Genomic DNA, 18,097 nt, shown 5'->3' with positions numbered 1-18,097 from the left:
GCATACTCTATATAAACCATGTACTGTGCAACCTCCACCAGAAAAAAAGGACTTTGTGACCTGCATCTCAGGTTTTGTTATCAGCACTTTTTCTTGCTCTTACTTGATTCCTCTGCTCCACAGAGTGGTTGAAACGATGAAATGGAAATAATGGTGACATTCACGTCATCATAAATAGAGAATGTTTTGTCAATATGTGGCTGCTTTGGACAGATATCAGGACCCAGCTTTTTTATGGATTGATTTATTGCTGACCTGCTGGCAGCCTGCGATATTTTTTGTCTGATGTATTCAGTGTTGAAACTGAGTGTTTCTCAGCCAGTTCTTTTTCCTGCTCGTCCTGCCCTACAGTTGTTTCTTTGGCCAACCTTATTTCCTGCTCTCCTTCCCCTGACCAAACCTTCCTCCTTGTTCCCCTCCCATCATCATCAACCACTAGCTCTTTCCACCCATCTCCTCCTTTTCACCCTAATGACCAACATTTTCATTTGCTCTCCCTCCATCCTTCCTTTTTATCTGCCTTTCCTCCCTCTGTGGCAAATCCTTCTGATGCGTTACGTGTGCCTGCTTGCCCGGTGCACACACACACACACATACACACAGTTATGCAGTGATAGCGCCTGCTGTCGTAGCATCATGTGACCCTGCAGCAACCAATCCGAGACCTGCTTGCTTGATCAACCAAACATCTGCCTCTGCTTCCTCAGCGAATCAGAGTGGTGGTTAATGCCTGCCCCTGTCAGCACTTGCTGCTGCTTTGTGTGTTTTCTCTTCTGCCTGCGTGAAAGGAAGTGTGCCTTTCCTGCGAGGGGAGGGTCCCGGATTTACTCAGCTCTGTCTGCCTTCATACCAAACGCTCAGCTGATAACTGCTGCCGAAGGATATACTGTAGCCAGACTGGCTGCACAGCTAACTGCTGCTGTGGTTTATATTGGCAGACTGCAGCGGAGTGCAAGAGGAGGAGATTGTTTTCGCTTTCTGTGTGGAGAAGGAGGGAGTAAGAAGGCTAACTTCACAAGTGCTCGTGGCTTGTTGCTGTAGTGAGAGAAAAACATAATAACGGAGGCAGAGAAAGAGAAACCGATCTTGTGTCAGGCTAAATGGCCTGATGGGGAGATGTACAAGGTTTAACACAGCATGTCCATTGGAGCGAGGCACCCAGTAAGTAAAGCTCACACACAAACACAAACGCCACTGCACCAGAGCATGGAGAACTTTAAACGGCTGCAGTGCGCTGCTGGAGCAGCAGCATTTTAAAGTGGGTCACACTGCGTGGAAAGACAAACAGAAGCAGGAGGGAGGGGGAGGGTGCAAGGGTGTTGTTTGTTGAGTCTGGGGTGGTAGGGTGGGTCTGTGAGTGTTTATGTGTGGGACTTTGCATGCTGCTCTAAAATATTCCCACTATGTCACAGTATGTGCGTGCGTGCGTGCAGACGTCTGGGAATATTTCAGGAACAGTGGAGAAGTGAGCACTATGGCAGTGGATGTTTATAAACCAACCACTTGCTTCTGACTTTCTGCTTGCAAATGTATCTGCTGTCTGCAAAAAAAAAAAAAAACCTCCCTTTCACTATGTGTGTTGACAAAACATGAGATATCGTTCACTGCTTAATGATAGGGGCTCTGTCTTATTATTTGTTTGTTTTCACCATGTCTGCTTCATTTCCCTGCTCTAATTTAGCGTCCTTAGTTTCTCTTCACATGCATTTAGGCCTAATCCTAGCATGGCCAGTAAATGCAGTCTAATATACAAGCCCTGGAGTAAATACTACCTTTTAGATGCATAAAGGTGGTTGCTAAAGCCTTAGCAGAAAGATCTGCTTCTGATAATCCTGGAAGGATTTTCCAGCATAGTGTGAGTAAGCACACACTACCCTCTTGTGTGTCTGAAATCAAGTTTGAATTGAATTAAGCAGACAGGGGAAGTTGCTAGAGCCAGAGTGACTGTGTCAATCCAAACCCATGTGTGCACGTGTTAATACAGTATATAGACGTTCACACCTGCAACAGAGTGGTTTTTGATTTTTGGTCTGGCCCTTGTATGGTCAGCGATATTTCGCAGTCACACAAACAGTGTAAGCACTTTGATCCTTTGAGGAAGTTAAGTTAACTGCAGGCTTCACGACCGCTGAGTTTAGACTTTGTTCTCTATAAAGTTAGTATGTTTTTGCAGTTAAAACTTTAGCAGGTCTCAGGCAGCTTACGGCTGTTAATGGCGTTTCTTCACTTTCCTGTGAGGTTGCCTGGAAGAAAAGCCCCCGCAAACTCAGGACACACCAAGGCTGTTCGACGCAGCGAGTCCAAAGCAGCGGTAGCACCCAACATGGTTTGATAAGAGCTTGATTTACTAACAGTCGTCTTCACTACTCTATGCCTTTTCATGGAAGAGATGGTGTTCTGTGTTTTTCCATGTCAGAGTAGCTGCTTACACACGCTGTGCAGGTTACTATGATTTGGCTTGGCATACATGGGTCATTGTGTTGTCATTGGTGCTGAGTGTCCTTGCTATTGAAAGACTCCAGCATTAAATATGGGGTGTTTTTAAGGACATCTTGTCTGTGCATACGTTTATCTGCTCCATTTCCTGTTTTTGGCTTTGTTTCGGAGCTTGATGGATTGTCCTTGGTTGGGGGAACTCAGACAGATAGAGACAGATGCCCGGTCACATCTGTCTTGCCAGTAATTACCTTTTAATGGATATTGTGTAATGTTTCTGTGCACACACATGTGTGGAGTCTGTGTTTCTGATTATGATGGAGCTATTCAGGCAAGCTAATTGTCCAACAATGAATGAGTGCACCTTAACCCATGAACACACATGCTTCTATGTCGGTAACTAAATTCTCTACAGCCTCGAGTTCCTTGATTCAGTTTTGTTGAAGCCTGAAATGTGCTGGCCTCCAGGCAGGCAGGCAGGCAGGCAGACGGACCTGCTGGCCTTTTATGCTGGCTAGCCTTTAAACAATAGTATTCATATCTACTCTTGTACAGTACAATGCTGGAAGATTCTCCTGGACTGTTGATGTTTCTGTCCACCATTTTGTGTGACAGTTTACAAAGCCTACCTGGCCAGGAGGTGACAGAGACCAGCTATTTTTATGAATTGATAATAAGTGAATACTTAGCTTATATTACTGGTAGTGGCTGTGTATTTTACATTGTTACATTTTACATATGCAAATACTAGCTTTGTGTTTGACATGGATTTAGTTAGGGCTGCACTAATGTTTAGCTGTATATTATATTTCTTTCCTCAGGAGGCAGAGACAGGATTTGTTCCGAGTGTTCAAGACTTTGATAAGAAGCTTGCTGAAGCTGACGCCTACCTACAGATTCTAATTGACCAGTTAAAGGTAGGACTCAATGCAGCAACACCTCGCCGGCATCATCATTACATCTAGAGTATTTTCATGTAGCTCTGAGAAATATGTCACTGACATATTTGGCTAAACATCTAGAAGAAATATAGTCCATTTATAGATCAAATATGTATTACAAATTGCAACCTCAACTTGATCGTATATTTGTAAATTTGTCATAAACAGCATTTGAATCTGTGTCATGACTTTTCCTTTTATTTCATCTCTTTGTGTGAACATTTCCTTATTGATCTCACTCTCAACGTCAACAAAGCAGAAGTTGTTACAAATAAGATTTTCTGGTAGTGTGGTAAAAAAGCAGAACATTGTGTATTTAAAGAACAAAAAAAAAATCTTTAAGGTCCCTTATTGGTCCCAAAAGTCAAATTTCCCTCCATCGTATAAATACTGTGAACGTAAAAACACCCAGTCCACAGAGAAATTCACACAGCCCGTGTTCAGAAAACTGTGTACTGCTCTATATTTAGATAGAAAGGGCGGTTACAGCCATTCCCCGGCTGCAATGACTGTGCAGAGACACAAAGACTGTAGATGCGGAAGACCTGGAAGTTCTGACCAATCAGAACAGACTGGGCTTTTTCAGGAGGGAGTCTTAAAGAGACAGGCGCTAAAATTGCGAATTTCAGACAGATGAACAGGTGAACCACAGGTTTTATTTTGGTAAACTCATAATATGTTTTTTGAACATGAACGCATGTAAACATGTTCTAGTAGAAAGCCCAAATACAAGTATGAACCTGAAAATGAGCATTATGAATCGGGCGGACCTTTTAATAAAACACGTGTCACTCCTTGGTGAGAAGAGATGTTACTTGCTGCCACATTCTCTCAAGCCACATCATCTGTACAGATTGACCTTCTTGTTATTTCAATGCTCATTTGACTGTGTATCCATCTTAGCTCATATTCCATGTTTTCCTTTTCATCACCTCTATGTCTGTTCTCTGTCACTCTCACACAGCTGTTTGATGAGAAGATCAAGGAGTGCAAAGAGGATGAATCACGCAGAGTAAGTGCCAGCAGTGCTGCTCTGTCCCTGTGTCTCTGCTCTCTGGTTTGCTGTTCTCGCCGTCATTGGAGCCGAGGCTAACAGCAGGGGAAGCAGGCTGACACGTAGTGCTGATTACTGTCAGTGTGGTACAGACGTTTCATATCTGTCCCTAGTCAGTTTTAGGCCGTCAGAATATTTTTAAAGGTTATTGCATTTGTTTCAAAAATATCTACCAATTATTAACTGTTTCTCAGATTTTGTTTTGAGAAAGTCATTTAAGAATTTGTCCTTTTCATTTGAAAAGATAAGCAGCCCCTGATTATTTTCATTGTTGGTTGATCGATTTGTTTACACAATGTTTTGCCTTTCTCAATAGATTTATTGACTAATCGTTGCAGCTTTGCCAAACTGATCCAGCCAAATCTGCAGCTAAATATGGCATATTGACGGCAGCTGATACAAGATGAGGAAACTTGTGTTTTAAAACATTAAAAACTTGTAATATAGCGACCATTGTTGGAGCCAATATATTATAAATATAAATCATAATTGGTTTGGGTTGATACTTCTGGCGTTTTAAGACGATTAACTACACAAAGGCAAATTTTTTTATTATTATTTTGAAGTTATCATTTAGAGGTGTTTATAATTAGAGGAAGAAACCGTTCAGTTTCAGGGTCTCTTGTTTTTTTTAACCAGCAGCTGTGTGATTCACTTCCTCCCTGAGATTAATGCTGGCTTTTGGTCACTTTGACTTGTTTGTCACTGGGACTTCACCAATCTCCTCAGTTTGGGAAATTTCCTTGTAGATTTCCAAAGAACAAAAATGTGGCTGCAGTAAGTTAGTTGTCATGACCTCGATGTTTTCTTCCAATTCTGCTTTATTTGCTGTCAAACAGGTTGCATCAGTGCTTCTGCTTTTGAACTTTGTTTGTTTTTTGAATTACTCTTGGGTTTTTACAGCCTGTTTTCTTTTCTTTTTACAGAAAATTGAAAATTTAAAGGAGACTACTTGTGTAAGTCAGAACTAAACACACTTTCCTACCTTTCTTTGAGTATGCAAGTCAGTTCCTAGATATTCAAATCTTTTTCTGTCTTTTTTCTTTCAGAGCATGGTAGAGTCCATCAAGCACTGTATTGTACTGCTGCAAATTGCCAAGGTAAACACAATATCAGCATGTTTGATTAACACTCTATAGTTTGGTCTGCTACTTCACCATAATCCTTGTTCTTGTGAGATCCCACCAGTGTGCATTGTGTGTTACCTTACATGTGTCTCTGGGGTAGTTCCCTGCTTACAGTTGCTATCTGGATCTGTGGTTGACGAGGGTGTAACCCAGTAGTCGTTTCATCACATGTTTCATTCAGCCCTTTTTAAGAGGAAGTGGAGCAATCATTTCTGCTTCATGTGGTTGTTAGGTGACACTTTAAAAAACTCAGAACACTTTTACTCATGAATACAATCTAGGAAACATGTAGATTGCAGATTGGCAAGGTAGAGCAATCCTGTTATTGATAATGAAAGAAAAGGAGGATTTTACCATGTGATGAAAGGATTACTGTGTGTGGCAAGTTGGTGAATAATACAGAACTCCATGTGATGAGAGGGATGGATCTCCCTGCTCTCTACACCACACATGGTCAGGATGCTTTATGAAATGACTCTCCAACCTTCTTTACACAAGTAGTCTAACATTGTCTTCTCAAAATTTTAAGGACCAAAGTAACGAACAGCAACACGCAAACGGACTTATAGTAAGTTTGACATTCTCCGTCCATGAAAAAAAAAATTAAATCAAACAAACTGCTAACTTTCTTTTCTGCTTAATTTACTCTCCATTGTAGAGAATCAGATCTCTTTAGTGCATGCCATCTAATTTGGGGATAATCTCTTATCTCAAACTCTTTCCCTCATGTCTTCCACAACTATCCTGTTGATTTAGTTAATACCTTCCTGATTCATCTCAATTAAATGATTTCAGCAATGGTTGGGAACTATTCTTTTCTTCATACAAATGTGTATGTTTTTGTGCAAACTTGTTATCCAGAAAAAGCACATTGTTGGAGAATATGTATGTGTACATAGACAATACATGTGTGTTTGCATGCCTGTGTATGAGAGAATGTTGCAATTCACTTCACCCACTAATTAGAGTCAACTAGTTCACCATTGATTTATCGTGTACACACTGCCTGCTCATTGACCCATCCAGCACTAATAGCTGGAAAGCCATCCAGACAGCACTTTACTGACTCTGCAATTGTCATGTCTTCATGTCAGGGGCCACACTGGGAATTTTTTCATGGTTTTTACTACAAATCACATCTGCTTTTTATTACTGAAAATTACTTTCCAAAGCATTCAATATAAGTATTAAGATTGATTTCTGATTTTAGTACGTATTGAATATCAATGTCAACAATTAAGGCATGCGTTACATTTATAACGGCAACCATGTAATCTTTTTTATTTTGGATAACACTCTGGCCTGTAATTTGAGAGTGGGCTGCTAAGCAGTAAACCTTTATAGTAAGAGTAACAAACAACCACCAAACATACATTATCCTTCGCCTTTTCACTTCCAGGTTTGATTTCTAGACAGCACAGCTTGTGGACGGGGGTAGGAGGAAATATAGGGATGGAGGGAGGTGGACTGTTAAGTGGAAAACAAGTGAGGACTGAAGGGCAAATGAAACAAGTACTAAGAGCTTCATAAACCCTGCAATAAAGAAAAGCCAGTGGGTACCTCCAAGATAAAAAAAAATATTTAATCTAAAAACTTTCAGTATGCTTAGGAAAATGGTGAGTAATGTAATATGAACGATTTGTAGGTAATGGACTATCACAAGAAAAAATTCCAGTGTGGTCCTTTAAAGCAACAATCCCACGGGGGCATACAGCTCATCCAGCCTGTACTGCTCTTACCGCGGCTTAATCTCAGTCATTAAGTACAGTATTATGCAGTATAAATAGCACAGCATAAGCTCAGTCTTTACATCAAAATGCACATGTTCTTACTATATATGCCATGAGCTTTGCGCTAAAGATATCTTTGCAGCTATAGAAAATCTGAACGTCTGTCACAATGCCTGTATGCCTGTAATGTGAAGCAAGCTAATGCACTGTGGGCCTTTGTTTAAAATACTGGAAACACAAGCAGCATGTTTGATTGACCTTGTCGCGCACTGCCAGGGGAAGTGCAGTAAAGTGCAGGATCCACTCAAACCAAGCACACCAGAAGCCTGTTATCTGTCAAAATCATTTATGTGCTATGTTTGTTTTAGGTTTACACTGCTGCTCGAGCTACCTGCTACATTAATATTACATTTACTAAAAAAGAAAGAAATATTGATCATGACACAGACAGTGCTTAAAGCAGCTTTTAGCTGTAACTCTTTCCCCCCGCCTGCTTTTGCTTTAGCTCCTACTTGCAAGACCACAGGCTGGTTCCACCATGGCGGACCAATTCTGTAATTGGCTATAATTAGTACCCCTCGCCTTACTTTCATGGAGGCACGTAGGCTAGGCAAGCATCGGACAGTGCGGAGGAGAGGTAGAAAGAAGGGAATAGAGGCAGGAAGCTTGAAGATAAGTGAGAAAAGTGTTAACAGGAGGGCAAATGGAGCTGAGATGTCAAATCAAGCTTCTTTACATGACATTTTTAACCTGTCCTTTCTTTACACATTATAGACACATTATAGACACCAAAACAAGGTCCGAGAGTAATTTCCAGTTGCATAGAGTAGTAATTAGAGTTACATTTCCCCTTCAGAAAAACAACCGTGCCTTCACATTACAGGTCTTTTTCCTGGTCATGTCAAGATGATAACCAAAGATTTGAATAAGTCTTGAAAAATGGATAAGGATAGGCACTGGCCTTTGGTTAAGTTTAGATGTTTAAGGTTAGGTATAGAACTTTAGTCGTTAAGGTTAGTATAGGCTGTTGATAAGTGATTCTCGCAATATTTTTTTGCAAAATCAAAGGTTTCCATTTAGACACTACCCTTCTCCCTCCATAGTCCGTATCTTGCAAGTAACATGCAGTGTTGCATCATGGGATCGTGGAGTCGTGTTCCTGGTAATCTCGTCCAACTGTGCTGACACCCGCAACTGTATTTTCACCCTCACAGCCTTGTGTCAAGTCATGTTCTGACTCACTGGGCCTGTTCCTGTTGATCTCAAATGACTTAATCTAAACATCTCTCGGAATATAAAAGGTTTAAAAATCACAGATGAGAGGTCAAGTTTGAGCAATAGGATAACACATCACATTGACTAGATCTCATTTCAGTGTCACCAAGAGCCCTGAGGGTAAGTTGTTGGGGAATAAGGATCGATATGGTGTTGTTTTAGCTTGTGTTGTCATCAGTGTTCTTGTCAGTTGAGTCACTGGTGCCAATGACCTCATTACACTGAGCCAACAGGCTGCTTTTTATGTGTGTCCATGAATGTTTGTGCCAGTATTCAAATGCCTGGAGACATATGATGTTATGGTGGCACTGATGAGGGCACGCCACCTCAGATAAAACCGTCCCTGCTGGTTTTTACTTTGGGGAAATCAAAAGCCAGAGAGTTTAAACATGTTACAGATTTAGTCTGCAGCCCAGTGGAGTTAATTAACTCCTTTTTAGACTTCAAGGTTGCTCAGAGGCACTGTTGGTTGTTGTGTAAAGCTACTGCTGGTGTTTGGATTTCAAGCAGGGTTGTTGGTTTCATATTGATTATTAGATTAATGACACCTGGAAACTCTCTTTCCAGGAAATGAAATGAAAGGAAATTGATCTGCCCAGGCTGTGTGGTCTATATTTTATTTCACTGTTCTGGGTGTCGTCTAGATATACCATTTAGCTGATATATAACCAATACACAAGCTGTGAAGCTTGGTACCTTATCGAGGTTGAGAGCTTGCACTACATCTGGGTTTGATGTTAAAGGAAATTTTCATTGTGGTTAGCATGTTGGGACTTTTAATTATAGATGTTGCTAAGATAGGCTACTTGTATTCTATCTGGATATTAAAAGGTTGATGTTTTCCAGTTTGGCTGTGGCCAGTTTACTCTCTTTGCAGTATTTGGATTTTAATCTCAAGGTTTGTTGTATGTTAGACGTCACTTTAGATTAGTAAACAGGCAGTGGCGTTGGTGTGCTATTGTTTCAGCAAGGATCTGATGTGGTGGTGTTGATGGAAATGTTGTTTTTGTTTGTTTCCTTCAGAGCACCATAAACCCAGTGGATGGGATCTACCAACCTTCTGTGGACAATCCTGTAGTTAACACCACGATGCCAACACAGACCACACTACCCACAGGTACTAGCCATCTGCCATCTCACCATTTATTTTACACATTTAGACACGGGTGTCATGTGCTTGGATGTGTTTACATGTGTATATACCGTACACATAGATTTCACAGAACCAACTACTTCCAGAGAGGTTGACAACAGCTCCCCCTGTTGTTCATACCTTAGTCTTAATCTTAATCTCCTTCATTTGATGGATCTGCTGTGTGTAATGCAGTTGGTGTTGAAGACAATGGGATGAGAATAGTGATCTCATTCAGGGTTTTGATAAACGTACTAAATATTCTTTCAGTGTTTGAAGGTAAATTAGTAGAAGTTAAGTTCCTGACTGTTGAGGATCTACAGCCAGGGTCCAGTCGCAGGATATCTATTATCGTTTTCACATGTGTTCATTTGTTTAAATTTAATTTATCCCTCTGAATGTAATAATGTTCTGTTTTTATGCAGATTCCTGTATAATTGACGACATTTAGTTGCATAATATGACTTAGTTTTTGGCTATTATGGTCAAATGGCTGTGACTCAACTGCTGTGAAAATGAAATGCGAAGTAGGCCTTTCTAATTTCGCTCTCTTAATAGACTGTGTAATCCCCTCACAGCTGGAGCTTCTGTTTGCAGCGTCTCAGATTATTTTTTCAGCCTCCTTTATTTCAGACTGCTGCTTTAATGTGATTAGGCTTAATTTTGAGGCTTCAGTGCTTAATCATCTACTTTCTCTTTTTGCTAAAGACGCTTCTCAGGTGTGTAAATCAGACCAACGCCCCTCCACGTTACCCGTTGGACCTATCGTCACTGTGATGGGCAGTCTGCAGACTCCAACTCCCAACAGCACAGGTGAAAGATCACTTCACTCATATCAAAGCTTTAGGAGGTATATTACTATAAGGAAAGAAATATAATAATTAGTGTGAATCACACACGTTAAATTGAAGAGATACAGGTATTTTACTGGTTTGGTCTGTGCTAGTGTTCCTGTGGCACATTTAATATAGCATACAACATACCAAACACATTTTGTCCAAAACAATCAAACAGTAATATGACATGATCTTCATTAGCAAGTGAAGGTCACATTATTTCATCAACTGCTGTTTCCAAGTTCAAGAATCAACTTTAAACTTCACATTTTGACTCCTACTTATACTACAAGTTGTTGCGTAGAGCTGTGCTGTATTGCTCATTCCTTGGGAAACATCAGCAGCTTTAACAGGAAAAAGGTTTGGTTGTAACATAAGGGCATGGGTCCTTAACAGAATATTATTATTTATTGTTAGATTCCTCTAATTTAAAAACAAAATTAAGCGTATCTAATAAGAACTGAACTACAAGAGCAAACGTAATAATAACATGAATTATTACTGTACTGTCTAACCCAGAGTGCTGTGGCCATGAGCACAGTCAATTAAAAAACAGAGTAGAAAAGCATGCCTGTTTGTCTTCTGTGCTGTGACAGCAGTATTAAAATGCTGTGCTGTGCACTAAGGAGGCAGGCTACATGCTCGAGGGCACTGTCAATATGCTCTGCATAGGAAGCTGTCACTATGTTAAATACAGCTTGATGTTACTGTACACAGCCAGCTGGGCTGGGCTCAGAAATGAGCGCTTTAGTTGAACAACATCATGTTGATTTGACCAGGACCTAAAACTGTAAAAAGTCTTATTAATTCATATCCAGACCCGACACACAATGTTTGATTTTTATTCCCCCTCTTTCAGGGAGTGGACCGAGCAGCGGTGTCGCCTCCCCGGCTCACATCCCCCTCCCCTCACACTCGGTGCCAGACTTCTCCTATTCATCCAGCGAGGATGAGTTCTACGATGCTGACGAGTTCTACCAGAGCAGCACTTCGCCCAAACACTGCATAGAGTGAGTATCACTCCGCATCTCTGCAACAAACACCGCATACAGTCTATTGCAAAGGCATTTAGTGGGTCTTGTGGAAAAATGCTGCTTAGTGCAAATAAAAATCGAGTCAGAAAAGTTTGCTACACAATTGCCTGTTAAATCCTCCTCACTCTTTATCTCCTTATCTCTCCTGCTTCCTGCCTCCTTTCCTGCTCCCTTTATCTCCTCCTCAGTCCCTCAGGGCCTCAAGCTGCCTTGCCCCTCACTAATGAAGCAGCAGGGTTGAAACGGCCAGACACCACCGAATCCCTCAACTCCACCATGTCCAATGGAACCACAGATGCAGGTAAAGAGGAAAAGCAAGAAAGACGTACACATAGATACAGTATGTATTATAAACATTTTCTCAACTGTTTTGTGCCTCTTTATGCATGAAACACTAAGCTATTACATTTTCTAATATTGCAGTTATCACTCCCCTGCTTTTCCCATCAATACTATACCACCCCAGTAGCTTAAAGTATTAATAACATTTGGTTTTGTCAAATGGTTAAGATTGATGTTTTACACATGAAAAGACTGGGGAACCATGATGTTGTTACAGCCGTGTGACACTTGTCCTCTGCTTCTGTCTTCAGACCAGTTTGACAGCCACGATGACCGCGATGATGAAGGCGAGGGAGAGTCTGTCGAGGAGCACAAGAGTGTCATCATGCATCTTCTCTCTCAAGTTCGTTTGGGCATGGACCTCACAAAGGTAAAGACGCCTGACCTGCATTGCTTTAGTTTAAGAGTCTGGCTCCCTCCATGCTCTTTGTTCACGCTGCATTTCTTTCCCTGTATTTCTTTCCCTGTAGTGGTCCTTTTATCCTTTTACTTATCATCTGTGCACGCTTTTTTCTTTTGAACAACCCACGCAGCAACAGTTTTACAGTTTTTCTCCTTCGTTATATTTCACAGGTGGTCCTGCCTACCTTCATCCTGGAGAGGAGATCTTTATTAGAAATGTACGCAGACTTCTTTGCACACCCCGACGTATTTGTAAGGTAACAGTCCTCTCTTCTCAAGCAAGCTGTTCTGCTATCATACAGATATTTGAAGATATCCGAAGACATTTAGGAACGTTAAAATATGAAGTGGTTTAACTCATTTGTGTGATTTCCACTAGCATCGCTGAGCAGGCAGAGGCCCGGGAGCGCATGGTTCATGTGGTAAAGTGGTACCTGTCAGCTTTCCATGCAGGGAGGAAAGGTTCAGTGGCCAAGAAACCTTATAACCCAATCCTGGGAGAAGTTTTCTACTGCCACTGGGATCTGCCCAGCGAATCAGAGGAGCCTTCCCCACACACGGTGAGACCTCATGTCTCTGCAACACTTGTTGATTCTTTAACACTATGTGAATAACCCCGTGTCTTGACCACAAGCATGTCAGACACATTTTTTACTTGCCCGTTTCACGCAACAGATACTCTCGCGCTTGAGTCTCAGCTGCGTCTCACGGCCGAAAAACATTACTACTTTACTAGAAACTTTATCAGTTTTATCACTATTTCATAATTTAGATTATTAAAGTTTTACCATATTATCCTTATCGTTTTATTTTATGACATTGTTTTTTGATTTTCTTGTTTCTCGTGGCGTGTTTTCCCCTTTATTGCTACTATTTTCTGGGCAGTTTATATTTCTTTAAACCAATCGCAGTTATCTTGAGTAGACTTGGATGCAGCAGCATCAACCTTGCAAAACAGTGGAAGGAGCCTGACATCCGAGACTGTAATCCTACTAGTAACACAATTTATACACATCCTTACAAATGTTTATTCTTAGTTAATGCTGGGTTTCTTGTGTATCAATATGTTTAAAAAAGGAAAAAGGTACCACTTCATTTGCAAAAAAAAATGCTACTTTAACTGTCACTTGGACTCAAATGCAGTTGTGGGCATGTTTAACTCAATTGTATTTGGTTAAACAAATAAACTTGACTATAATTCACATATACCACACCTTTCATTTTGATATTGTTTACACTTCTACAATGATTGAGTTTTCATACTTTTTACGTGTGTAACATGGGAAAAAGTGTCTATTCTGACTCCCTCTCCTCCTCCTCCAGCCCCAGGAGACGGTATCAGAAGGTCCAGTACCGTGGTCTTCATCCAACAGTGTGTGTTTTGTGGCAGAGCAGGTCTCTCACCACCCACCCAGTGAGTGCTCAACTTTCTTCTGCTGAGTGATTACACAGCCCATCCAAAAACCGTTTGGACATTTGAATTACCTTTTTAGAGGCCAAAAGACATATGAAGCAAAATATATAGGCTGATGATCAAAAATGGAATTAGGATATCTTAATCTTGAAAATGCTTTTTGTTTGGCAGATTGTTTGACTTGTTTTTTTCATCACTATCACCTTACACGGAGACGTTTCCACTTTTCTACAATCTCTTAATATATATTTCCTCTCTTCTTTTTTTTAGTTTCTGCATTCTACGCAGAGTGTTTAAATAAGAAGATTCAGTTCAACGCTCACATCTGGACTAAGTCGAAGTTCTTAGGCATGTCCATAGGTGTCCACAATATTGGCCAAGGTACTCAAGAGCGCTGTTTCATACACTCCAAAATACTGTCACTGCTTAATGTCACTGTTGTAATTTTTTGCTGGCCTTATTACAGGTTGTGTGTCGTGTTTGGAGCATGATGAACATTACATCCTCACCTTCCCTAACGGATATGGCAGGTGCATGTTACTATATTCCAGCGTCTGTGCGTGTCATCACTTAATTTCATCTCTTTGGTCATCGATATATTCGTCACTGACCTGAGCCTGTCTGTCCAGGTCGATTCTGACCGTGCCCTGGGTGGAGCTGGGTGGAGAATGCAACATCTCATGCTCCAAGTCAGGCTACAGTGCCAACATCGTGTTCCACACCAAACCCTTCTACGGAGGAAAGAAGCACAGGGTTACCGCTGAGATTTTGTAAGAGATAAAGCGGTTGCACAGTGCAATTTTAAATTGGTTCAAAGACTCATGGATAAGAAAGCCTGACCTTTTTAACATAATATATCACAATTCTTTTCTATTTCTCTTCCAGTTCACCTAATGACAAGAAGTCTTTCTGCTCCATTGAAGGAGAATGGAACGGAGTGATGTATGCCAAGTGGGCAACTGGAGTGAGTCGTGTTTTATCTCTATTTATTTCCAGTTTTCTTGTATGGCGTTTGATGTGCAAAAAATTGTACTTCCGGTCAATTTTCACTGAGATGAATTCTCAAACTCGATGAGCCTCAAATGTCCTTATTGAATATACGTAGAGCGGTGTTCTCACATGAACACCAGACAATGTTCCCTTTCTCACATGTAGCACTCAAAAGGAGATTGTCCGTGCCAAACGCATTCTCACTCACTTGAAATACCCTGTTAGGTTTATGCAAGGGGTATTGCCTGAGTAGAGCATACAGCAGGCAGGACATGATGTGGATTTCACCCTGGTCATGGATGCCATGGATGATGTCCACTCCAATTAGTGATCATTTATTAGCTGAACCCTAATAAAATGGAGGCATTCATTTGCACTGGTGGATCACTATTAAAGGAAAGAGTTTAGCGATAAATGAATACATAAATTAATGTTTTGTGTGTGTTTTGAAGGAGAACACCGTGTTCATAGACACTAAGAGGATAGGCATCATTAAGAAGAAAGTCAGAAAGCTGGAAGACCAGCTCGACTACGAATCCCGAAGGTGAGAAAATAAGTTGTGTTCTGAGCACTTTTGCATATCCTGGAACGGCGGATCCAGAAGCAGTCACTCACTCAGATACAACCTCTGAATTGAACAGATTGTGGAGAGATGTGACGTTGAACCTGAAGCTGAAAGACATTGATTCAGCAACAGAAGCCAAACACCGACTGGAGGAGAAACAGAGAGCTGAAGCCAGAGAGAGGAAGGAGAACGAGCAGCAGTGGGAGACCAGGGTGAGACTGTCTATTCACCTATAAGTACTGTATATCTGCTTTTTTTTAATGTAAAAAGACTGAAAAAAAGACTTTTGCACATTTTATCTTACTTTGCACGTTATTACAGTACTTTTGATCTGTACATACATTACCATTGTAATATATATACATATAAGATATATATACTGTTTTCCATTTCTGTTGTTAAATATGCTGTTTGTATGGCTGGCGTTTGAAACAAAAACAATTTCCCCTGGGAATTATTAGTGTTTTCCATTCTGATTCTGAATCTAAATCCAACATAATTTGGTAACATGAGCGAACATAAAATCATTATATTTTAATCATTTTAAAGTTTACAGATTGTACACAGTCCTCGTTGTCGTTATACTGTATACTAGCATATTGAAGGCAACTCGCAATCTAACACCTGTTTCAGCGTCTGAGATCATTTTGCAGTTTTATTTTAGGATCAGTTCAAATATTTGAGTGTAAATAATGTCATTGCTTATGTGTTTCTGCAGCTATTCCACGAGGACGGGGAGTGCTGGGTCTATGATGAGCCTCTATTAAAGAGATTGGTCCCTCAGAGGCACTGAGAAGACTACGCACACTCTGATACACATACCATACATATGCATAAAGAAATGCACACACAACAGAGTCTTCATAAGAACTCTTTTGCAAAACCACTTCTTTTCCAAGCCTTGGAATGACTGATGATTGAATATGTACACAGCTTTGCATTTGACTGTAAAACAACAATATGGAAATGAATGAAATCAAATGGAAAAGCATCGAAGATTTAACCTGAAAACTAGTAAAAGCTCCTCTCTTTATTTGGACGTCACTTCCACCTCCACCGATACCCGCCAACACGAGGCTCGGCAGCGCAGAGTGGAGACGGGGAGGGTCGACGCGTCTCGTCTCTCAGCTCACTCCGTCAGCTTCACAGCCACACCCTTCATCAGCTTCACAGGACGAGCCCGAGCAGCACTCGTTTCCCTACACAAACCGTCTTTAGGGGGAGGGGGAGGCAAGGGTGTGTGGTTGATGGTGTTCAAATCAAATAAACCTTGACAAATAAAACGGCGCTCTACATCTCAGGGAATCTGACTGAGGAAAGAAAGCTGCGGCCCCCTCCGAGCGTCTGACAGCCTTATAACGGCGGAAGGGATGAATCTTAAAGGGGCGGGCGAGAAATTCTCCACTTGCCTGCAACTAGTTGTAACTGTTTATATATAGATATACATATGATGGATATATAAATATATATTCTTTTTTTATTTTCAATGCTGTTTTTGTTTATTTTTCTTTCTGGCAATAGTGTAAAATATTTGAGGATATGAACTTGATGGCTTTACATCTTTAGGAATCATTCCATTTACCCTTTTGGTGTTATGTTCCCATTTCACGTTAACTTTGCCGCCTGTGTGGTCCGTCGCACTGTTCTGTGTCCCACGTGTTATCCAGAGCCCTTCATAAGCCATAGCATCTGAACTCACTGATTGGGAGAGTTGTGATAGATTTGTGGAGTATATGCAATATAGAGATATGACATTGCCTGTCAAAGGACAAATTTCGGGGTCCATTATGCCAAACAGGTTTAGATACAAAGGCTAAAGGGATTTTATCTGGGCAGAGAACAATCCTCTAAAAATGTTTCCATGTTAAACCTGAAGGCATTTATGAACAAATGATTGTTTACATATTTTTGCCTTTCTGGATCTCTGGTTCATGATGAGGACGTAAGGCTAACTCTCCCTATTTGTTCTGCACATCGCCTGTCCTCGTTCCCTCTCCAAACCCACAGATGTCGGAGTGGATCACCCTGACGGTTCACGTGTTGTCAGAGGGTGAGGAGGGTGAAAACGAGGAACCACAGTAGACTTTTGAAACACTGCTGCTGTTTCATAGTGCTGCTATGAGTCCAGACTGTATTTTACTGGTTCCTTTTTTTTTTCAATGTTTTTTTTTCACGATAACCACATAGAGGGCAACATTTATCCTACTGTACACCTCTGCTTTCTTAAAACCATCATTAATTCTCTTATTTACAGCTACATAGGTTGGATCTAAATGCCATGATATTTGGATGGAATACATAAATAAACATTTTCACCTGAAGATGCACAAGAATATCTCTCAATACTGCTCAAACACAGTCTATTGTTATGTTTGTGGTTAACATGCAAGATCTGATTATCGTCTGTTCTAGATATTTGGCCCGTTTGAATCTGGTTCATTTAACTTAATATTTAAAGACCTGTGTGTTAGAATCAGTATATCTGGTATGGGATATATAAATACAAACATATTCCTGGTGCTGTATGCAGATCAAATGATAAAAATTTAAATCTTGCAGCTGTTGAATTTAATCCTCTTCTAAAGCATCCAAACATGCCTTTAGAAACGAGTCAAATGAAATCCAGTTTCCAAGCTGAATTTGTTTTGTCGATTCTCCTCCATGTTATGTCTTTGTGAATTATATTGAATCGAGGCCTTGCCATACATTTCAGTATCACTCAGTGTCGCCTGATAGAGAGCAATCAAAATGTATTTTTTATTTCATTTTGATCATAACCATTGATTGTATCAGATTTTCCTGTTTATTGATGCATAATA

General features: G+C 40.6%; 1 protein-coding gene across 3 annotated transcripts in view; it reads left to right on the top strand.

Annotated features, from left to right (window-relative positions):
- osbpl9 (oxysterol binding protein-like 9) overlaps positions 1-18,097 on the top strand; it is a gene marked incomplete at its 5' end in the record, with an annotated part of 32,587 nt that extends 14,490 nt beyond the window's left edge. The window contains 21 exons of one of the 3 annotated variants that reach the window (XM_083940382.1): positions 852-1,161; positions 3,258-3,353; positions 4,342-4,389; positions 5,358-5,387; positions 5,481-5,531; positions 6,088-6,126; positions 9,587-9,680; positions 10,404-10,508; positions 11,391-11,541; positions 11,754-11,866; positions 12,159-12,277; positions 12,481-12,566; positions 12,689-12,869; positions 13,633-13,723; positions 13,994-14,104; positions 14,190-14,253; positions 14,353-14,493; positions 14,609-14,687; positions 15,166-15,257; positions 15,355-15,490; positions 15,997-18,097. In XM_083940382.1, coding sequence (XP_083796508.1) covers positions 1,138-1,161; positions 3,258-3,353; positions 4,342-4,389; positions 5,358-5,387; positions 5,481-5,531; positions 6,088-6,126; positions 9,587-9,680; positions 10,404-10,508; positions 11,391-11,541; positions 11,754-11,866; positions 12,159-12,277; positions 12,481-12,566; positions 12,689-12,869; positions 13,633-13,723; positions 13,994-14,104; positions 14,190-14,253; positions 14,353-14,493; positions 14,609-14,687; positions 15,166-15,257; positions 15,355-15,490; positions 15,997-16,071 — 1,926 coding nt within the window. In that variant the 3' untranslated portion in view covers positions 16,072-18,097. Of the gene's footprint in view, positions 1-851; positions 1,162-3,257; positions 3,354-4,341; positions 4,390-5,357; positions 5,388-5,480; positions 5,532-6,087; positions 6,127-9,586; positions 9,681-10,403; positions 10,509-11,390; positions 11,542-11,753; positions 11,867-12,158; positions 12,278-12,480; positions 12,567-12,688; positions 12,870-13,632; positions 13,724-13,993; positions 14,105-14,189; positions 14,254-14,352; positions 14,494-14,608; positions 14,688-15,165; positions 15,258-15,354; positions 15,491-15,996 lie in introns of those variants that run through there. The other 2 variants (XM_083940380.1, XM_083940381.1) reach the window with 2 other exon arrangements.

This window comes from Echiichthys vipera, assembly GCF_963691815.1.
Source record: "Echiichthys vipera genome assembly, chromosome: 3".
In the NCBI taxonomy this organism is placed as follows: domain Eukaryota; kingdom Metazoa; phylum Chordata; class Actinopteri; order Perciformes; family Trachinidae; genus Echiichthys; species Echiichthys vipera.
Note: the sequence above shows the minus strand (reverse complement) of the source record. Positions and strands in the feature narration are given on the sequence as shown.